General features: G+C 38.7%; 2 protein-coding genes across 2 annotated transcripts; both read right to left on the bottom strand.

The window, feature by feature from the left end:
* Positions 1 to 1,231: 1,231 nt before the first annotated feature.
* LOC149015302 (ABC transporter B family member 13-like) lies at positions 1,232 to 7,093 on the bottom strand. The gene is made up of 10 exons (XM_089155671.1): positions 6,707 to 7,093; positions 6,474 to 6,528; positions 6,180 to 6,355; positions 5,885 to 6,085; positions 5,313 to 5,572; positions 4,919 to 5,229; positions 4,600 to 4,823; positions 3,558 to 4,350; positions 2,982 to 3,223; positions 1,232 to 2,824 (listed from the first exon to the last, which is right to left on the bottom strand). The coding sequence occupies exons 1-10, from the start codon at positions 6,983 to 6,985 to the stop codon at positions 1,595 to 1,597; spliced, it is 3,771 nt and encodes a 1,256-aa protein (XP_089011797.1). The 5' UTR covers positions 6,986 to 7,093; the 3' UTR covers positions 1,232 to 1,594.
* A 1,784-nt stretch (positions 7,094 to 8,877) lies between these two features.
* LOC149015303 (3-dehydroquinate synthase) lies at positions 8,878 to 20,139 on the bottom strand. Its single transcript, XM_089155080.1, has 8 exons — positions 19,630 to 20,139; positions 19,156 to 19,306; positions 18,907 to 19,074; positions 18,585 to 18,811; positions 17,313 to 17,436; positions 9,610 to 9,672; positions 9,377 to 9,520; positions 8,878 to 9,285 (listed from the first exon to the last, which is right to left on the bottom strand). Exons 1-8 carry the CDS (start codon positions 19,992 to 19,994, stop codon positions 9,154 to 9,156), a joined length of 1,374 nt encoding a protein of 457 aa, XP_089011206.1. The 5' UTR covers positions 19,995 to 20,139; the 3' UTR covers positions 8,878 to 9,153.
* Positions 20,140 to 21,090: the final 951 nt, after the last annotated feature.

Genomic DNA, 21,090 nt, shown 5'->3' on the forward strand with positions numbered 1-21,090 from the left:
TTGTTTTCACCTCTTTCAACAACCAAGTAAAGAGGGGATTCAAGCTACTAAATGTCCTGCTAATTTCAAAACCTTACTTTCCACATCCGAGAATGGGAGAGAAATCGCTAGAGGTTGCTAGGTTTAGATGATACCTCTATAAAACACATTAAAACCCTCCATTTGATTTTGATCTTTTGAGTTGTGAGTTTCAGATTAATTGATGAATCCAGAAGAGGACCCCAATAGTCCAGCGCCTACCAGAGCATGCGTTGTTCAGCGGAGCCCAGAGCGTCCTATTGTGTGTTGATTGGGTTTTGGAGTGGGTACATGGGAGGCAAGTGTATGAGTTGATGCGTTAGTTGTTGGTTCTAAGGATATGTGTCATCATGCCTTTGGTCGATAAGGAATCTTTGCCTCAGTGAGAGGGTATTTTGGTCCAACAAAAGAGTATACCAGTAGAGTTTGTATTTTTTTTTCTTCTTCGATACAAAGACGGGGCTAAACAACCCAAAGGAACAAACAGAAAACTTAACTTAAACAAGACTCTCTATCCACCATGAGAATTCCTTCTAATCCAGTAGAGTTTGTACTTTTATACAGTAACATATATATGATTAATAAGAGTCTAGATTCTGGGAAGTTTCTTTGTTTGATTAGGCATTTTATTTTCAACTGAGTTGAGATAAATTTTATATGCTAGGCAAGGCCAACAGTCCTAGCCCATCCAAATCAAAGACAATTAGGGTGGGATTGCATTTGGCTTTGCCCAACAAGATTCAGTTTTAAGGACAAGAATCTTAGGCCCTGAATCCAGGTCAAGGAGAAAATGAGTTTAGCTATGAGCATATAGGACTAGGATTGGCTTTGAAAGAACCCGACCCAGCCCGTCCCTGTTGGAGCTCTCCTAGCATACCCGGCAAAGTTTGGAGGCAAAACCAAACAAAGACATGCGAAAAAGAGAGAGGACATAAGAAATGGAAAAGGGTACTTGAAACGCTGCCAAGGTGCCTAACATGTGTGTCATACTCTCTACTCCCACTTTGGAAAAGATCCCCATGCTCTCCTGTCTTTAAGTGGGCAAACCGGCAAAGTGGCCACAATTGAAAATCACAACATCATATTAAACAAAACGTGAGATCCTTTCCTGCCTCATCAATGCTGCCATTGATTCATTTTGCAAGTTTTACCCATGGAAGCATCAATATTCTAGCCTAATCAACAAGCCAGATCTGCTCAAGATCTGGATGGCTGGAAAAAAATTAATTCAATACATGCAAGGTTCAGTACAAATTAGAATGCAGTGATCTCTGGAAAAGAAAATTACAATACAAATTGGGGATACTTTTCATCCACTCTTGTTTAAGCATATACTCTTGGGGAAAGGTGTTGTACTGCTAATATGCATTCTCAATTAACATGCAGCATTAGAACAAATGTTTGTTTGTAATAGGAAACTCTGCAAGATGTACCTTGGTAATCAAGTAACATTACATTGACTAGCTATCTTCAAATTGGACATGCGAAAAAGTGTTTGAGTAATCTTCTCTTTCTTTTTCTTATATACATTACCCATCACAGCACATCTTTATTTTCTTCTTTTCTCTGTCATAAACTACTGTGAACTAAGATCTCCAGCACTGGATTCCTGTTGAAGATTAATCAATTGCCTATACATACTACCAGGTCTACCAATGAGCTCCTCGTGACTTCCAGATTCAACCACCCTCCCATTTTGAAGTACAGCAATACTGTTTGCATCACGGATAGTTGACAACCTGTGCGCGACCACAATTGTAGTTCGGCCATTCATTAGATTATCAAGAGCCTCTTGAACAAGCTTCTCTGAGGCTGTATCCAATGCACTAGTGGCCTCATCCAAAAGGAGGATTGCAGGATCTTTTAGCATTGCCCTTGCAATTGCCACTCTTTGTTTCTGTCCTCCCGATAGCTGTATCCCCCGCTGCCCCACCTGGGTCTGGTAACCATCAGGCATTCTACTTATGAACCCATGTGCATTTGCTGCTCTGGCTGCCTTCATTATGTCAATTTCTGATGCATCATCATTTCCATACTTGATGTTCTCATAGATTGTGGTAGAGAACAATGCTGGCTCCTGTTGAACTAAACCAATCTTTAGCCTTAATGATCTCAAGTTTAGGTTCCTAATATCACACCCATCTATTAGAATTGCCCCCGAAATGGGCTCATAGAACCTTAATATAAGTGAAATGACAGAGCTCTTCCCAGATCCACTTTGTCCCACAATTGCAAGACTGCTTCCCGCAAGCACTTTCAAATTCAAGTTCTCAAAGATGACAACGTCAGGCCTTGTGGGGTATCTGAAGCTAACATTCCTGAATTCTATATGACCATTGACTCTCATTACCACTTCTGATGATGGGTTGTCAGGGTCTATGGCTGTTCTTCTTTCCAGTATGCTAAAGACAGACCCAAGTGCCTGTGATCCCTTTACAATGTCAGGTGTAAGAGCAAGTGTCTCTGCCACTGATAAAGCAGTGACTGTCAACACCATAAAGGACTTGATGATATCTCCAAAACTTGAGTCTCTATGTTGGATGAGAATCGATGCATACCAAAGGCCGAGTGCATATGAACAGAAAGAAAAGAATTGGGACACACCATAACCTAGGCCCGAGATATGCCCACGCAAAAGTGCTTGCTTGTTTGGTCGGTTTAGTTCATTGGCGAAGCGGGCTAAGATCCTGTCCTCAGCACCAAGTGCAGCCACAGTACGGATGTTTGTGATTGCTTCACTGGCCACAGCGGATGCTTGAGAGTACGCACGTGCATAATTGCCTCCAAACCCCTTTAGAAATAGTTGCTGAAAATGCCAACAAGAAAAGGAGAAGATCATAAAATGTAAGCAACGTTTGACATGGCTTTACACAAGTTGCACAAGCACTACGATTGTAGACATATTCTATACCACATCAATACAAAACCAAATGATCATCTCAACTCGGTTTTTCTAGGCCTACCTCAGCTATGGAAGCCCCGATTAGTAAAGGGAAGGTAGCAACAACAACAGATGCCATCCGCCAACTGAATATAAATGCAATAGTAAATGCTGTCACAGTGAGTGCAATATTCTGGATGATGGTTGAGAGGCGGTCAGCAAGTGCACCTCTTACTAACATTGCGTCTGCTGCCAAGTTTGTGGCTAGGGACCCAGTACTGTTCTCATCCAAATCAAACCAGCCAATCTCATTTTTAAGCATAGCTGTTCAAAAACAATAAGTGAGTATGAAAGCAATTCACAACATTCAGAATATTGAAGCAGCAGCATTGGATTGGTTTCAAATCCTCTTGGCAATGAACCATTTTACTTGTCTATCAAAATTAATATTAGCTTTCCTACAGATTAGTTATTGATAAGGAAAAAGCAAAAACTCATTAGTGAAAAAGACACAAAAGGGAACTTGTTTGAGTCACCCAAGCAACTTATTGAGTGAAGCACTCTAATGCAGAAAGTAAGTTCATTTTGTCAAATCTCACAAAGCGAATGAAGTAAATACTCATAAAAGCAATTGAAGTTTGTTGGAGTAATGAAGCACCTGTGAACATTAAGAGCCGAACACGAGAAGTTAACTGTTCTCCCATTAAAGTGTAGAAGTAGTGTTGCAGCAGATATATAGGAACTGTAAGAACAGCTACACCAACAAACACGAGAGCAATTTGCTGAACCTCGTGCTTGATTTGTAGGTCATCATGAGAATAAAATACGCTCAATACATGTGTCACACCAAGAGCAAACAGTGGAGCTTCCATGCCAGCCATAATTGCTCCTATTGAACCTAGTATTGCAAATGGCCACTCAGGAGCATTCAATCTAACTAGCTTCCAAAGTGACGGTGTTGGAACATGGACGGGTTGGCCTGAGGGATCCTTTTGTGTATTCCAATCTCCTCTGTGAATTGATTTAACCTTTTGATCATGATTCTGAATGTTGGGTTCTAAATATGTTGAAGTCTTAGGGGATTTAATACAACTTTCATGGTTTGGATGTTTGATGCTTTCTGACGTCTGCAGACTCACAAGAGTGGCATACTCTCCACCATCACCCTTCGACATCAATTCTGAATGCGAACCACTTTCAACAACCTCTCCATTCTTCAGGACAATAATGGTATCAACATCACGGATTGTGGACAACCTATGTGCAACAATAATTGTTGTACGATCTGACATGATCGTATCCAGTGCCTGCTGCACAATGAACTCTGATTCTGAATCAAGAGCACTTGTAGCTTCATCCAGAAGTAGAATCTTTGGGTTTCTTACTACTGCTCTTGCAATGGCAATTCTTTGTTTCTGTCCACCAGACAGCTGAATTCCTCCTTCTCCCACCTAATTAAATTAGGAAAAAGGACTATACATTCTGAGGAAGTGACTTCAATGCTTAGGCTAATAAAGTTAACTTGAAAAGACAAGTTCTTGGAGAGAACCTAAAAGCAAGTGTATAATTTGTTTAGTCAACCAATAGACATTAGAGCATGTTCCACTCAGCCACTGATTCTAAATGTACATGTAATATGACATCAAGGTGTTTTTGGCAGAGACCGGATGAATGAAATTTTGTAGTATTAGTCCACTAACCTGCGTCTGATAGCCATCTGGTAATTCCTGTATAAAAGAATGGGCATTTGCAGCCTTAGCAGCTTCTATGATCTGCTCCATGTTTGCTTCCTCTCTACCATATTGAATGTTCCCACCTATTGTTGTTGCAAATAGTGTGGGTTCCTGACTAACCAGTCCAATCTGTTTCCGTAGCCACTTTAATTGGAGACTCTTTAAGTCATGCCCATCCAGTAATATTTTCCCTACACAATGTTGGTCTCATTCATTCACATATTCTTTTTGATTCTAGTAGTTGACTATATGTTGGAAGTTGAGAAAAGATTTGATTTTTAGATACCTGATGTGGGGTCATAGAATCGTTCTATCATTGATATAATTGTGCTCTTTCCCGACCCACTTTGACCAACTATTGCAAATGTCTTCCCAGCACTAAAGGAAAAGCTCATAGCTTCAAAGACCTTGTTGGATCGTGAAGGATAGGAAAATGAGACTTCACAGAAATCAATTTGCCCGGATATTCTTGCCAAAACTGTCCCATCATCCAGACCTTTAGAACTGGTATCTGTTTTAATCATAGACATTATATTGCTTGCAGCAGCCCGTCCTTTAGCAATAGCACCAAGGTTTGGAGCAGCCTGGCCTAGAGCACTATAAAGCACAAGCAGTATCTGGTTAATGGAAGAAATTCTTGAGTAATAAAACATGAAGTATTGTCTTAAGAGTGGGCTTACAATCCACTGAATATAAGATTGATAATTGTTGTAAATGCTTTACCACCATTGGTTGCCCGGTGCCTGACAAGGATGCTAGAATACCAGAGAAGTAATGCCCAGGCACAAAATAACAGGCCATACGTAGATCCAACACCAACTCCTTTTGCGATTCCACTCTTGTTCCCCAATTTGAGGGCATCGCGTAGTGCTCGGGAGTACGTTTCAATTGCTTTATCCTCCCCCGCAAATGAGTACACAGTACGGATCTGTGAAATCACCTGATAGATGCAAAAGGGAATTAATGTCATTTTGTTGCAAGTGTTTTACAGTTAGTGTCATTCAGTTTCACAGAACAGAAAACTGAACCACATTAAGCAACAAAAGTTGTTTTCAGAGGTTAAATGTGTATACAAAGATTAAATTTTATTATTCTTTGCTCTCTGCAAACAGGGGTAGTATGTTGAATGTTCCTATTTGTTCTATCAGGTGGGTGGACCTGATAATGTACTTTATCTAAGTATAACTATGGAGGTGAGGTAGTAGCACTCAAGAGAAATACTTGAAAACCCCTAGAAGGAATAGAGAACTACCTCTTCTGCAACCTTCCCTGCTTTAGCATAAGCTTCCTCGCTTTTCTTTGAAATGCTAGACATAATTATTGTATATGCTCCACCTGCAACTGCTATTAAGGGGACCACAGCAAGGGTAAGGAGAGAAATCTGCCAAACTGATGTAAACCCTAGAATGAAGCCAACAACAAATTGTGCCATGTAGCGCATGCTATGGCATATCTGCAGCATTTAAATGGAAAAAAGGGCATAGTTTAGTGTTTGCATCAGGAGTGAATAATGTCACAAAACAGAACAGTTTGGTTCATTTAGGTACCTTATCACCTATTGCATCCTGCACCAGTATTACATCACTTGTGATGCGGTAAATGATATTTGCATCCCTAGCTTCTGTGTCAAAAAAGTTAATATCTTTTCTCAAGACTGATTGAAGATACTTCAATCTCAGACGGGCTGCCTGCCTCTCCCCAGTTTGCATCCAAAATGCAACTCCTTAGATACATAACATCAAGACTATCAATTTTAATCTAACAAAGCTTAATGAAACTGATCAGATGCACCCAACAAGAACATGATTTTTATTTTCTTAAAATTAGGAGTTGGGACCTACCCATCCATGCTGAAACCAACACTACAAATCCTAAATAAACCAACTCCAAAGCATGCTGCAATAACAGGAAAAGGATTAAAAAACTTAGTTCTGAAAACCAAATTAAAAAAAAAAGTGTTCAAATTGAACATTTTATTATGAAGAATCATTCTAAGTTGGTTGAGGGTAAAACGTATAGCAGCCCAATTGAAATCTGGTACAAGGGCCAAGGGAAAGTTGGAGAAAGAGAGTACCTTTGAGACCTCAGCAGACATTCGATGAGGATTCGCTCTTAGGGAGCCCAAAGAGTTGATGAGACGACCAAAGAGAAGGAAGAAGAGAGGAAGTGCAGCGCCATGAATGCAAGCTCCGACACTGCCAAAGAACATAAAAAGCCAGTCGGTGGTATCAGCAAGAGCAAAGAGGCCCAAGAATGGAACTTTCTCCTTGCCTTCAGAGCTCAATTTTGGGTCTGAGTTCTTCTGCAGATTCCCATCAGGAGACCTCACTGAGAAGAGCTCTACTTCCTCCATTGTTACACTGTAGCTTGTTGGAGTTCCAGAGAGAGAAAGAAGGAGAAGAGGAACCCCTGAGAGTAGTGTAAGATGTGAGTAAGCAAATGGAAATGGGAATTGTTTTGTGGAGTTGGAACGTTGATGGGCTGGCTGTCTTTTCCCGCCAATTAATGAAACGTTATGATCCGCCAACTAACTTTCCGGCTTTTTAAAACACTTTTTATATTTTTCTTCTCAAATACTTTCATGAGGTAATGGAGATGGCCAGATAAGATTAGGATCCAACGTACTGTTAGTAGTTGGAGGAATTTTCTTCTAGAGTTTTAAAACAGGTGTTGATTTGATCGTTATCCATGAAAATCCACCAGATCAAAGACTGATCTCGATCTCCACCAATTAAAAACATGAATTGGTATGTATAGCCATAGGTAGGTTATCTTTTCTCATCCATATGTGATATGTAGCATTTTTTTTCTTCCTTCAGAAGAACCATGTGTAGTGAGTGAAAAGAGAAAATATAGAAGATCACAGGTTACTTTGAAATAAATACTAGCCTCTAATTGATAGAAGTGAGCATCTGTATTCTGTCTTTCTTCTCAATTTAATTTTACTGTCCCTTAGTAGCTTAAAACGGAAAGCAATCAATACATCAACAACAGGTTGGAAGTTGCAAGGCCACAGCTACTACAGTTTGAGACCGAAATCTGAGCAAAATTTATATGAGATAACTAAAGGTGAAGCTCATTGATTAGGCCTTTCTGTATCCATACAATTTGTTGATCAGTTGTAACCACTTGGTCCACTCACCGAAGTGATTATGGTTGATTCATTTATGGGTTTGGGATACCCACAAGGCACCAACAACCAATGGTGTCTTAAAGCTCCAATCCTCTTACTGCTGCTCACTTCATTCCATCCTGTGTCTACAACTAACATGGATCACCAAACAGTGAGGCTGAAATAAAAGCAGAAAAAGCGAATTGGTACGAGGATCCTCTAGAAAATTCTGAGTTCAGCTGATAATTAAATGATGAGGAGATGGTTCTCTGGCTGGGACCATGAGCTTTATAAGAATTAGGGTCCTCATTCCCTACAATTAAAGGGGGGGGTTGGGGTTGGGGTTGGAAGCCATCTCTGTTGGAGATGAATTTCCACCAGAACTGCATTACCATCACATCATGGGCAGCTGCAATACATGTTGAACCCATTACATCAATCCAAATCCAATTCAGTCCGGATAGGTTCCTTGATCACATTGTAATGATGGAATCCTGTGTAAAGCTACATTTAATGAATTGATACAAGGTTTACAGTAGATCTACTTCCTCCCTACTGAAACATAAAACATTAACCATCTAAATCCTTCAGATTAAAACAACTAGACAATTTAAGTATATGATAAATTATTTAAGAAAAAGAAAAAAAAACTGGTTGTTGTAGCTGCAGTAATGTGCAAATTTTGACTTGTTTCATCATTCCATGTGTGATGTCAGGGGTTACTGTAACTCCTTAATGACTCATCCTGGGTCTGCTTTAAAGGCTAAGCAAAAGATAAGGAACCAATGAGAAGGCACACAACGTAAATTTATTAGTACTTGTGTCATCAAGTCTTCGATCAATTATAATCCATGCATGTCATGTGCCCTCAATAAGTGTACCTATGCAACACAAAATGGTTTTCCTGTGCAAGGCCACTGGCAACATATAGTTTCAGTTTCTCCATTTCAAGGAAACTTGCAATGAACACAAGAACTCAAGAAGGAATTAACTGTATTAGACACTACTAATCTTTGTATTTGCCACCCTAAGTAATATTAATCTTTTTCTTTCGTATAAAAAAAAAGGGAAACTTGCAATATAAACTACCAAGCACAACATTCTCAAATGGAAAAGTAATGATGGTCAGGCCAGGCAAAAAGAAGAACGATAACTTACATTTATTAATTAAATGCGACAACGTGTTATATTACATACCAACCAGAATGTATTTACTGTAGGATCTTGAAGGTACTACATTAATGTAGCCTATAAAATTCCAAAATTCATTAGAGGCTTCTTCCAATGGTTTTGTTAAAGGCCAAGCGCAGAAGCCATCCCAATTTGAGTGCTGGGGAGTAGTAACCTGCGTAACAAAGACTTGAAGCACAAAATACACATGGTTGAGCTGATCACCGTCAGGTATGATCTCAAGACTTGCAAAATGCATGCAGAGTGTCATCTAGGGCCTTTCTATCATAATCTCCAGTAAATGTGCAGTTACCCAGTGGACCCTTCAGGAGGATAAGTCTAAGTAGTCCATCGGCAACTTTCTTATCAACCTGCAGCGCCAAAAGAATAGAAGAGCAATAAAAATCATATCCAAACAAGTTTCAGCAACAAGAAAGGAAAACTTGCTCATGTGTATATTACCGCCATGTAAGATTTGAACATCTCCACAGTCATAACATCAGGAGGGGAAGTGGGTAGCTTTGCCTGTTCCAAAATATTATAGACACGCTTTTTGAGCGATTCATCAATCCAGCCAAGGCGATACGACATGTCCACAGCCATGACCTAGAAACAGCAAAACACTTACTTTCTTCAATATGACTCACACAGAATTGAGACTGAAGTAAGAAAGCAGTGAGGGGTGAGTGTATTACCGTGCCAGCTGCAACAGCTTCTCCATGGAGCCACTGTCCGTAGCCAAAACCGGTTTCTATTGCCTGAAGAAAAGCATTCAATAAAATAAGAAAAATTTAAGCAGAAAAAGCAGATGATGCAAGGATGGAACTCTCAGTCAATCAATTCTTTTTTTTTTTTTTGGTAAGTTCAGTCAATCAATCAGATGATGCAAGGATGGAACTGTCAGTCAATCAATCAATATAGATAGAGATATGGCTTAAAGCTTGGTTTTGGGCCCTGGCTTTGTGCCCATGATAGAGACAAGAAGGCCACACTTATAGGGTAACTAGCTTGCACGGCTATTGTTGTATGGTGCATCCTCTAGAGCACAGTTATTTTGCGGCGGGGCTGGGCGGGGCAGGGGGGGAATACCATGACCTTATGATCTTTTGAGGCAAGAATTATGACTAGACCAGTAAGTGAAATTCGATAAACCACCAAGAGAAACTAAAAAGACAAAATAAAATTGACCCGTAGATTAGTTGAGAATACACCACGACAGGAAAAGTGACCATCACGTTTTCAAACACAATAATGTGGGATGTTTCTCTTAGTGAACTGCCATTTTTAGGTGGGAGAGGTGGAAGAAATGGCACTTAATTCAGAAAGTATCCCACAATCTACGTAAATCCAACTAAAGTTTCCCTTCGACCAACAGCATGACCTTGTAATTGAATAGATAAAGTTGATCTCCTGTATAAAGCAAGTTTGTGGCATCATTCCAATTCACAGGTAAAACATCTTACCTTTCTTTTCTGGCGCCACGTTATGAAGGAACCATTCTTTTAGTGGATGCCTTGGGTATTATTGAATCTTGTTTGAAGTCATAAATTCATTTCAGAAGTATTTAGACTAGTGTGAAATAACCTCCCATTATCAAGCTTACAAAGGACCATATTAATTTATTTAACTCAGCTATATTAAAACTAGATGGCATTTGCTCCATGTTTCCTCATCTGAAATCACTTGTCAATGACCCTAACCTATGAATGTCTTTTATCTTCACTTCATTTGAAGTCATTTTTGGTCTATAATTGCGCTTTTAGTTCCTTCAGTCTGAATCAAATCAAACCTCAATGGAGTATCACATGATTCTGATGCACACGTCCATACCATCTAAGATGTCTTTTTTTGCAGCTACTCATGTTTCAGAGCTGCTACTAAATTCTACAAGGTACCTTAATTTTGTATAACTGAACGCATCCTTTCAAAAAAATCTTAACATAAAGAGTGATGAACGACCTACATTCCATTGGAGACACAACTCTAATGCATCCCGTGGGGCTCTTTCGTCTACCTGCAAGTTCCATCTAGCACATTCGACTGCAAGAACTGGACAGTGATCCCATTGTTGTAACTTACCCTAATACAAGGGACATCCATATCGTGGTCTCACCGTCTGTTCATCTTGTTTCCATCAATCTGACCAGATAACAATGACTGCTTAAATCTCTGCCTTGAAACTCACAACTCTCAGAGAAAAGGTGGCAACAGCCTGTGTTCACTGACTCAATTTTTATTTCTATTTCTATCAATCTATCAATTTTGGCAACGAGTTCAGACCACACCTTTCTTCTTCCTTCACAACCATGGCATCCACCATCTTCTTTGTTCATTTCTTTCGTTTACACCTTTTGTTCATCTGAAGGAGAAGTTACGCTGGTTGTACCATTCACCATTTTTCAGTTGTTATATTAGGTTCCATGGATCTCGGTAGTCATAACTAACAATTCGGCCAAAAAGGAATAGTACTGCTGTGTGGGTTCTAATACCCCCAGTTTGTTTCAGGGAGGGTAAGTTTGATTTTATTTTTTTTAACTGTTTCTTTTTAAAAAAAATTCCTCTTCTACTTTTGGGCTCCTTATTCTTCGAAGTTCAAACCCTTGTTTGGTCTTTTGCTGTGACTCTCTCATCTGTTCTGGTTTCACTCAACTACTCAAGGAAGAACAGACGAACCAAGGGTGACCCAAAAAGGGGAAAATGGGGCAACCCTCGGTACTCCCATTGCCTGCACCGCCGCTATTGTCATTGCATCATATAGCACCCACAAAGTGCGATGTGCAGGATGTTGCTTGGTGTTAGCAATGGCAGCAGGATTGACTGAGTTCAACTGCCCGAGTTGCCACATGGCTCAGATCTGATTTGATGAGATGTACTCCACCACCACATCCTCCTCCTCCTCCTCATTACCAACCTGCGCAGGCTCACAGAATTTATCACACCAGGGTCCAGCTCCTTGTGCCCACTCCAAGGCCAACCTCAATGTCCCCTACAGCCTCACCAGGTTTAATGGCCCTCATTGTGGAATCAACCTCGCTGTTGGCATTTCCAAGCTTAATCAGTCCTCCCTCCTGAAGAACTTAATGAGGTTGGTTTTATTACTCTCTTTTTTTTTTTCTTTTTCCTTTTTCTTTTTGGGGGTCTTATTGATTAATGAGTACTTCATATGTTTACTTTGGTACCCTACACCATTCTCCCTTGATCAAATTGGCCTTCTATAGTTCATGACTATAATTACTTTGATTTTACCAAGCATGACTGAGAAGTTAACTAAACACTTAGATTGAGTGTGAATTTCTTCTTATAATTCCTTGTTTTGCACGGCTTCTTGTTTTTTATCTACTTTTTTTCCTTGGTGAAGCACCTAGAAACTGAATTTGCAATTTGCATACAGCATAGTAAAACTAATTTTCGTCCAACTGGGGACAAAAATAAGAGATTAAGTTCTTCTTCTAAGTATCAGTACTACCGAATGTTGTCAAGTATAAAATGTCCAACGGAATCTAAGTGTTTGTTCTGATACTAACGATCAAACGAATCTGAAACCCCCCCCCCCCCCACACACACACACAAAAAGAAGAAGTTGAGAAAATATACCAGAATACTAAAATATGGTAAGACATTAATTTTCGTAGTTCTGCTAATTAGCATGAGCCAGAGCTACTACTAAAAAATGGCAGGCATTTGGAGGAGAAACAGCACAGGAAATGCTGACAAAATTGGCATTTAAATTTGACCTTCTGTTTAGGGTCAAAGCAGGGTTCTAAAACAGGTCAGGTTTCCTAGATTAAGACCTCTGTTTCTGAGAATTCATAAATAGCAGAATGCTGGACTAATTCCCATGTATTCTGGAATCAGAGATAAGGTTTTAAGGGGTCTCGCTAACATCAAGGAATTAGGTTATGGATTGGAAACAGTGACAGGAATTTGGGTTAAGTGTTTGTGTGGATCCCAGGATGATGGATCTGTATAGTTTGGGGGGATTTTAATGAGGGGGAATGAGATATGAATGAGAGGCAGTAATGGAGGAAGAGAAGTGATCAAATGGGTTGGAATTAAACAAAAAATTAAAGTGAGTGGAAGGTGGGAGGGGAAAAGCTGCTGGCTTACCACTTACCTGGAGCACAAGCCTTGTAATAGACTGAGATGGAAATGAGCATAAGTAGAGGCAGGCTGCAAGCACAGCCGAAGGAAAGCCTGGAATTTTGCTACTAGGACACCTGGAAGTCTCTTACCACTGATTGAGACAACTCTTTTTAATCTGAAATCTGAATTTTATTACATTCACAAGGTGTTTTTGGTAGTCTTTCTCTACCCAGTTTGTTTCGCAACAGAACTGGGGAAGACGTAACTGGTGATCTATTGCGGCATTTACCCACATCAAATGCGCTGCTACATCCGGAATGGACCAACAAGAACTTAGGTTCGGTGAGGACAAGAACCGATCAGAACCTTTTTGGTCATCTCTTACTGAGGAAGCAATCTGGTATAGATATCCTTATTTGAACAAATCTACTGTAAGAAGAAAAACTTTGGATGAGTATTGGAATTTACTACGTGACTTTTGTTTTCTTCTTCACAGGGCCTAGAGGTTGCTGTTTGTATTTCTGCTTGAGCAGCCCGGACAGCTGAAATACATAGAGCAGCCAAGCTTCCAAAGCATGGTTTGTATTCTAGACCTGAGTTGGTTCATGAAAACATGTAGTTAGTTCATGAACACATGTAATATCTACATTACATTCCTTAATAGATTGGTTTCTTTGCTGATTTGACTGTGCCAGGTTGGAGGTCACTCTATGAAAAGCTGGATTTTACCCCCTTATTGCTGTCACCATATACTGGTTCAACTTAATACAGTTGCTTTGCCTATCTTGCAAGTCGCAAGTTGGATACAAACTGTATTTTGACAGGAAAGGAAGATGAGTACAGAAAATTTCGATTTAGAGAAACTATACACAGTATATAATCAAGATTTAATACTGATGGTTACAATCAAGAAATTTTCTTCCCATCATATGGAGTTCAATCTGAGTCATCTCTGGGGATATTTGTGGAGTGCAGAATTTGACATGATGAGGACCAAGACTCAATGGAGATACCTTGCTCTTGCTGTGGCAGCTTAAAGGTTTTTTTTTCTTTCGTTTATTTATTATTTATTTCCATATATGCTCACTGATTGAATTATTTGTTCTTGCTTAAAAGTTTGATTGTGGCTTTCTCTTTATTTCATATCGCTATTTGCAACTTCTAATATGCTTATTTCTTCTTCTATCGATGCATTTTACTTTGGAAACTTCCATATGCTTCAATTATTTACATTTTCCGTCTAGGGAACCTTTTTGTTCATGAGGTGGTCCATGGTCCTGAATCGGCTAATGTCACGTCTTAAAGTTCTGTTCAGTACTTCTTTTGTAAAATTCTGTTTCGGGCCTGAAAACTATCCTATTAGAAAATTTACCCTGTCATTGGAGAATGCAGGAGTTGTTTGGGAATATTTACATAGTGTTTGGTATTTGGGTCTTAAAAGTTCTCACGAAATTAGTATGATAACTAGCTCTTCCTTCAATGTATTGTTGGATATATTTGAAGTAAATTATATTTTCATAGCTACTTTCTTGATTGATTCCATCCTATTTATGGCTTTCCAAGATCTTTTAGTATCACTGCTTTAAAAAGTCAAGAAATTTTAAACCATCAAAAGTACAAGATCAAAGACTCCAATGTTGATTTACATGAAATTGAAATAATTTGAGAACAAAGCCCTAAGAGCCTATTTGGTTTCATGAATGAGAGATTTATACCCGTTTGGTTGTGAAAATCCCTAGATTCATGAAATCTAGAGATTCATCTTTTTACACTAAAAACATGAAATCTGTAGATGAAATCCAGAGATTTCACCCCTATTATAAAAGCGCTAAACATTTGCGCATTCACAAAAATCATGTCAACCAAACAGTTTTTCAAGATGAATTCACAAATTTCATTCCAGCGATTTAGGTTAACCAAACACTTAATTTTATGAATTATGACTTCATAGATTTGAAATCTCTAGATATTTGAAATCTCCAGACTCATGTAACCAAATAGGCCCTAAGCAAATTGGGGATTGTACTTAATTTCATTATTTCCTTTGTGCGAGACATTCAAATTTATCAATGATGGATGGTTTTGTCACAAGATGAAATAGTGTTGGGTATAAGCAAGTACTATTTCTTCTCCATGTTAAATTATCTTATTAATTATTGTATAATTGAAATGAAGCATCAAAGAAATTCTTAAAGTAGAGGAACATACTTGGAATTCATAAGTAAAAGAGAGTATTGTTGATCTCAACACATAATTAGCTCCTCAAATATTCTTTTTGAATTCTACTCCCATCTCTTATCTCTCTCTTCAAAACTCTCCCAAGTTCATTCTTCTCTCTCATCTTTCTCTCTCTTATAGTCACACATGCATCTGCACGTGTTAGTGTTTACTGGCTACTACATAAAAGTAAAACCTCAAATCAGTTATGGCAAATTTTTCACTGGATCAAAATACCATTCCCATGAAGCAACATACCCCCCCCCCCCCCCAGGTCATGAAACAGACCCTTCCAAAACAATCACCCAAAAAGAACCCGATCAAAATATCCTTTCCCCAAGCAACATAACCTCCAGCCACGAAACACATCCTTTCACCCTATACAATCACATCGTATCAGATCATACTACTAAATAAAACAGCAAACACAATTCAGTTTTGACATCTACTTTTTCTAGAGCAAAATATCCTCTCCAAAGTGCAAAATATCCTATCCGAAATGTAAATACCCTTTCAAACCACCCTAAACCACAATTAGCGTCAGGAAGAAACCACCATCCAGGAGCCGCACTCCCTCAAACAAGACTATACCCCCACTTCCCAAACAAAACTTTCTCAAAGCCATTGACCTTTAATCTCTCTTGCTTGATGCCACCTACGACAGTTCATGAGTTGCGTTATTCATGTTTAATTGTTGATCAAAAGGTGTTGGCTAAAAAAAATTGGATTGTGGAAACTGGCTTCAATACTGTAAACCTCGTTCTTAAATTCTTCAGGCTTTTTAAATCTGAAGAGTATTGGAGTGCAACTATTTTGTTGTGAAATCCTTAAAGACGTGTACTTCGTCTTCTCCAGAGGCTTCAATTTTCACTCGCTGTTTGAAGAATTCTCTTGTGGAATGGTTCGAGCATGCTTTTCCTTTAAAGCAGTTAAAAGTTGAATTTGAAGACTCCTTTCAGGTTACAGTTAACGATTAAATTCTGGAGTAGTTTTTGTCACAAAGACCACTCCGTTCATAGGAAATTGTTATTCTGAATATCAGAAGTCGCCCAAAGGGAGGAAAAAGAAGATAATTACTTGAACTCAATATCTTTCGTTTTAAGCTTTTTAAAGTTCTTTTACTTATTCTCTAACCCTCCCAAACCCATCATCTCTCGTCTTCATTTCTTTCTCTCACATTCTAACATTTTAAAAGATTTCATCATATTTCTCTTTGGGTTTGGAGTTCAGGTCCCTGAATTGATGCCGACTTCTGTGAGGGATAACTTCTTATCACCATCACTGGTTTGTAATCTTCAGGAGGTTTTAACTATCAAAAAGGTCAATATGAGAAGGAGCCCTCCAAGACATCAAATGAAGAATCCATGGAAGCTCCCTCTTCATCTTCTTCTTTTTGTTTATAATCTTTTGGGTTATCTAATCGTTGTGGATCAATTTTATATGTTTACGGAGTAAAGGTGTGAAACTTGGTACTTTGAAACTCTGTTGTGCTTTATGACAACAAACTTTACAATCTCTCATTCAATTGCTTTGATATGGTTCTATGTAGGCAACCGCCAACCCTAAGAAACAGCCTTCAAGGATTAAACAGGAACTTAGAAAACAATTTGGGAAATGGGATTTGTGTATTTGATTCGGGAGCCCTATGGTAAAGATCAAGCTTCAAAGGGATCTCACAACCTATAGAAGCGAAAGTGGAATCTACAGGGCCATGGTTCTTCTAGTTACTGATGCTCCTATATACCAATTTATCATGCAGTTTATGAAGAATGATGAGATGCAAATTTCTAATTTTTTTTCACTCATTTCCCAATAATCTAACTGACACATAGAGCCAAGAGCGTATACATGCTCATAAAATATTCCCAATATTCTGCATGTTGTATCATTCTATTTATAGTAAGAGCAAAAAGCCCATGTGCATCTGCACGTGTATATGTAATAGTATAACATAAAGACAAAAGCAAGGAGATATTACCTACAAGCCAACAGATATGTAAAAGAGATTCTTAAAAGCCATACATCCCAACTTATTTGCAAGTGAAAATAAAGTAAGGAACCAAAGAAACATAATCACTAATTGAAGCATGAAACTCACATGGCCAAACGTATGACCCAAGTTCAATGTTGCCCTCAGTCCCCCTTCCTTCTCATCCAAGGCTACAACTTCAGCCTTGTTTTCACAAGATCGTTTGATAGCATAAGCCAATGCACTAGGGTCCCTGAAACAAAACCATACTACTGTTGTGAATAATGGCAGCATACAAAGGAAACCCAAAAAATTTGTTAAAGTTAAAAAGAAAATTAAAATAATATAAAAATAAAAATTTTATGAAGGGAGCGGGATGTGTTGCTGAAGTCAACTAGAAGTTGAAAGGTGAGGAGAACATTGTCTGACTAAATGCTTCTAGTTAAGGGTTTTGACCACATGCTGTCAAAACATGTTTGACAACTTATTGAATCAAAACTAGTATGTCAACATAGATAACTATAGTGAGATTCATTATAAAGGAGGGAATATCCTGCTGAGATTTTATTGTGAAGCTAGACTATTCAGAGAGACACATGTATTCTCATTTTTTTGGGCTGACACTTCGAACAGGCAAAAACCTTAAAATAATTTTCCAAGTAAAATATATAATTCAGAAATATGGATAAAGGAAAAACATTTCCAATCCAAATGAGTGAAGTAAAAGAGAGAATATATTTATTCATTACCAAATTCTTCTACTTTTAATGTTTAGATCCAAAAGATTAAGATTTTCCAGATTTACCAAAATTTTCCACTTCTAATTTATTCTATCTCAAAATCTTTAACCTCTTTTCCTACACCTAAAAGTTGGGGTATTAGTGACTGACCATTGCAGAAACATCAACTTGTGCAAGAATCTATTGAAGCTGCTTCCTATTTTGAATTTCTTTTGAGCCTTGCTAATATAACAAATTACTCCAGACAGTAAATCAGCTTTATTTCATAAGTTATGAAGACAAGGGTAGTTATATATTACCACGAATGTTATCAATCATGCATACCACATGAACCAGATTGAGATACTAAACTATGCAGAATGAACACATGATCTAATTAATAATTGTGTATTACTCCTATTCAAAATGATTTTTAAGTATGAAAAACTGTAAAATATTAAATTAATCAGATAGCCACGGATCCACTTTTAGGGATAAGAACATGTGAATCCTTAAATAGCAACATGCATGGTTACTAGATTGGATTTGAATATAGTAAAATTAGGAGACTACAAGTATATCTGACTTAATTTTACAAGAGGCATTCCGCATCCCACAATTACTAAAAAGATGTATTCCTAGATATTTTGGAAGAATAAGCAAGTACAAGGGAGTCTAGTACCTTGCTAATAATGCATCCATATTCTTCTCTTGCCATTCAAAAAATTCTGCATCCCTAATAAGCCCGTATTTAACAACTTCAGCAAGCCCTGAAGCTAATTCCCTCTCAGGTAACGTGCTTAATGTGTCTATATCTACAAGCACACACTGAGGCTGGTAGAAAGCACCAATCAAGTTCTTCCCCAGCCGATGGTTTATTCCAGTTTTACCACCCACTGAAGAGTCTACCTGTAGAAGGGCATTTTAAACATCAACACAGATTGCCACCTGTAGATACAGATTGCTTGATGAAAAGAGAAAGGACGAGAGGACCTCTGGCTGACCTGTGCCATTACAGTGGTTGGAATCTGAATGAAGTTTACACCGCGTAGAAAAGAAGCAGCAGCAAAACCACACATATCACCAATCACACCACCTCCAAGGGCCACAAATGTACAGCGTCTATCCAATCGCGACTCAATGGCCTTGTCAAAAATCTTCATGAGAGTATCCTAAAGATAATATAAATACAATTTAATAAGAATTCATCATAGCACAAAAGAATTACCAAGATCCAAGATTTAAAAACCTACCATGTCCTTGTAATTCTCACCATCTGGTAGAATTACACTATCGACAGAGAGCTTTGAATTTCCAGCAGTCAAAGCATTAATAACTTTATCAAGGTACAATGGTGCAATTGTAGTGTTAGTGACCACGAGAACTCTCTTCCCATGAACATGCCTGTGAAAATACAACATTATATTGAACCCAAAAACTCTGTTCACACAGAAGGCAACTCATTTCATTATTTGATGAGAACTTGCCATAAATCATCAATTTCGATATCTGGGTTACTTCTATGATCTAGATCAGAATAAAAGGTAAAATAGACACAGGGTATCTTGAGATAATACTAGCAATAAATATCCGCAATTCGTACAGACTTGAATAGATTAATTGCAAGAGAAACCATGAGAAGCATAACTTAAAGAAGACGCGATCAATACCGAGTAAACTCAACACGAAATAAAAACAATAGAGAAAATGAAACATAATGAAATTACCGCTGAAGAAGATCGGGTTCATCAAGAAGTCCGGTACCAATATAGATAGGATAGCTTCGGTCCCCCAAATCGACATTAACGGTCGTCGAAACCTTAGAGTTGGTTTTAGACGGTGATTGCTCCATTACCTCAACCGGAGTAGCTGTAGCCGACACAGTGGATCTAATTCGAGTGCACTTCAAGACATGATCCACGGTTCGATTAGTCCCCACCAAACCAGAAGAGTGTAATGAAGGCCTAAGAGATGTCACAATGCGATTCCGGCACCAGAGAAATGGACTGCTTGTCTCCGTCGGAGAAAGACAGAGGTCAGAAAAAGGGTTACGGGAGAAGCGAATGGTTGGAAGAGTTGCAGAAGAAGCCATCAAGCAGAAGTTGATGGAGAGAGAGACTCTCAACTTCTGGTGCACGGAGGTGAAGCTCAATGCCGGAGGGAGACAGAGATTTCGGGGAAATAATAGCAGAGAAGGTTGGTGGAAATGGAGGGTAGGTGAAGATTGAGACTGAAAACGTGAAGTCCGTTGGATGTGTAGTTCAAGAATTCTGGTGGGGCTCGCCGTTAAAAACAAAAGATGATGAGTTGTTGTCTAACAACTACAAAACAGGCCCAAGGGCAACTTAGGCCCAATGGCTTTTAAGAATGGGTTGAACAGAATCATGAAGGCTGCGTTTGTTTGCAAAGGTGGGGTGGGAAAAAAGGGGTGGGAAAAAAAAACATGTGGGTCCCACATGTAGTGGGGTGAGGGAGAAGAAAAGGAAAGGAAAGGGTTTTGTGGAAAAGTGATCAGGTGGGTCCCACTTTTTTACTTTTCCCAACTTTCCCACAAAATCCCACCAAATATGTGGGGTTTTAAAATAGCGTGTGGAAGTTGATCCACAGCAAGGTTCCGATTCAGGAACCTTGTTTCCCACTTTCCCACCCCGCCCCTCTCCTTTTGGATTTAAGGGTAAGAAATTTACACTTTTTCAAGAATTTTCCCCTTGTTTTTCCACCCCACCTTTATTCCAGGCTTTTTGCCTTTTGGGGTGATCAGGTGGTTTTTTTTTTTTTTTTTGGGTATATAATTCGTTTTTTATATTGGAAAATTGGGGATGTGGTCTATGTGGTATTACATTATTACATATGCCACCAAAAAGGGTTGAACCCAAGACGTCTCCATTGAGAAGTGAGGTTTTCAATCATTCTACAGTCTCCTCTGCTCCCGATTGCTTGTCGACCACATACTATTGGGAGGTCACAGGTTACTGGTGATGAATCCCACTTTTTTTAATTTTTCAGTCATTGTCTCTACACTTCCATGAGCTTTTTGCCTTTTGAGTAAATGAATGGTTTATGGAAAAAGGGGGGAAAATAGGATCATCCTATGTCAACTTTGGATCAAAAATGAAAATAAGGTGGAATCGGACCAAAAGTCAACTACGGAGTTGAAACCAATCCACCTAACAAATTTTTTATTTTTA

Source organism: Hakea prostrata, chromosome 5, assembly GCF_041222555.1.
Source record: "Hakea prostrata isolate BN-2017 chromosome 5, UWA_Hpros_2, whole genome shotgun sequence".
NCBI lineage: Eukaryota > Viridiplantae > Streptophyta > Magnoliopsida > Proteales > Proteaceae > Hakea > Hakea prostrata.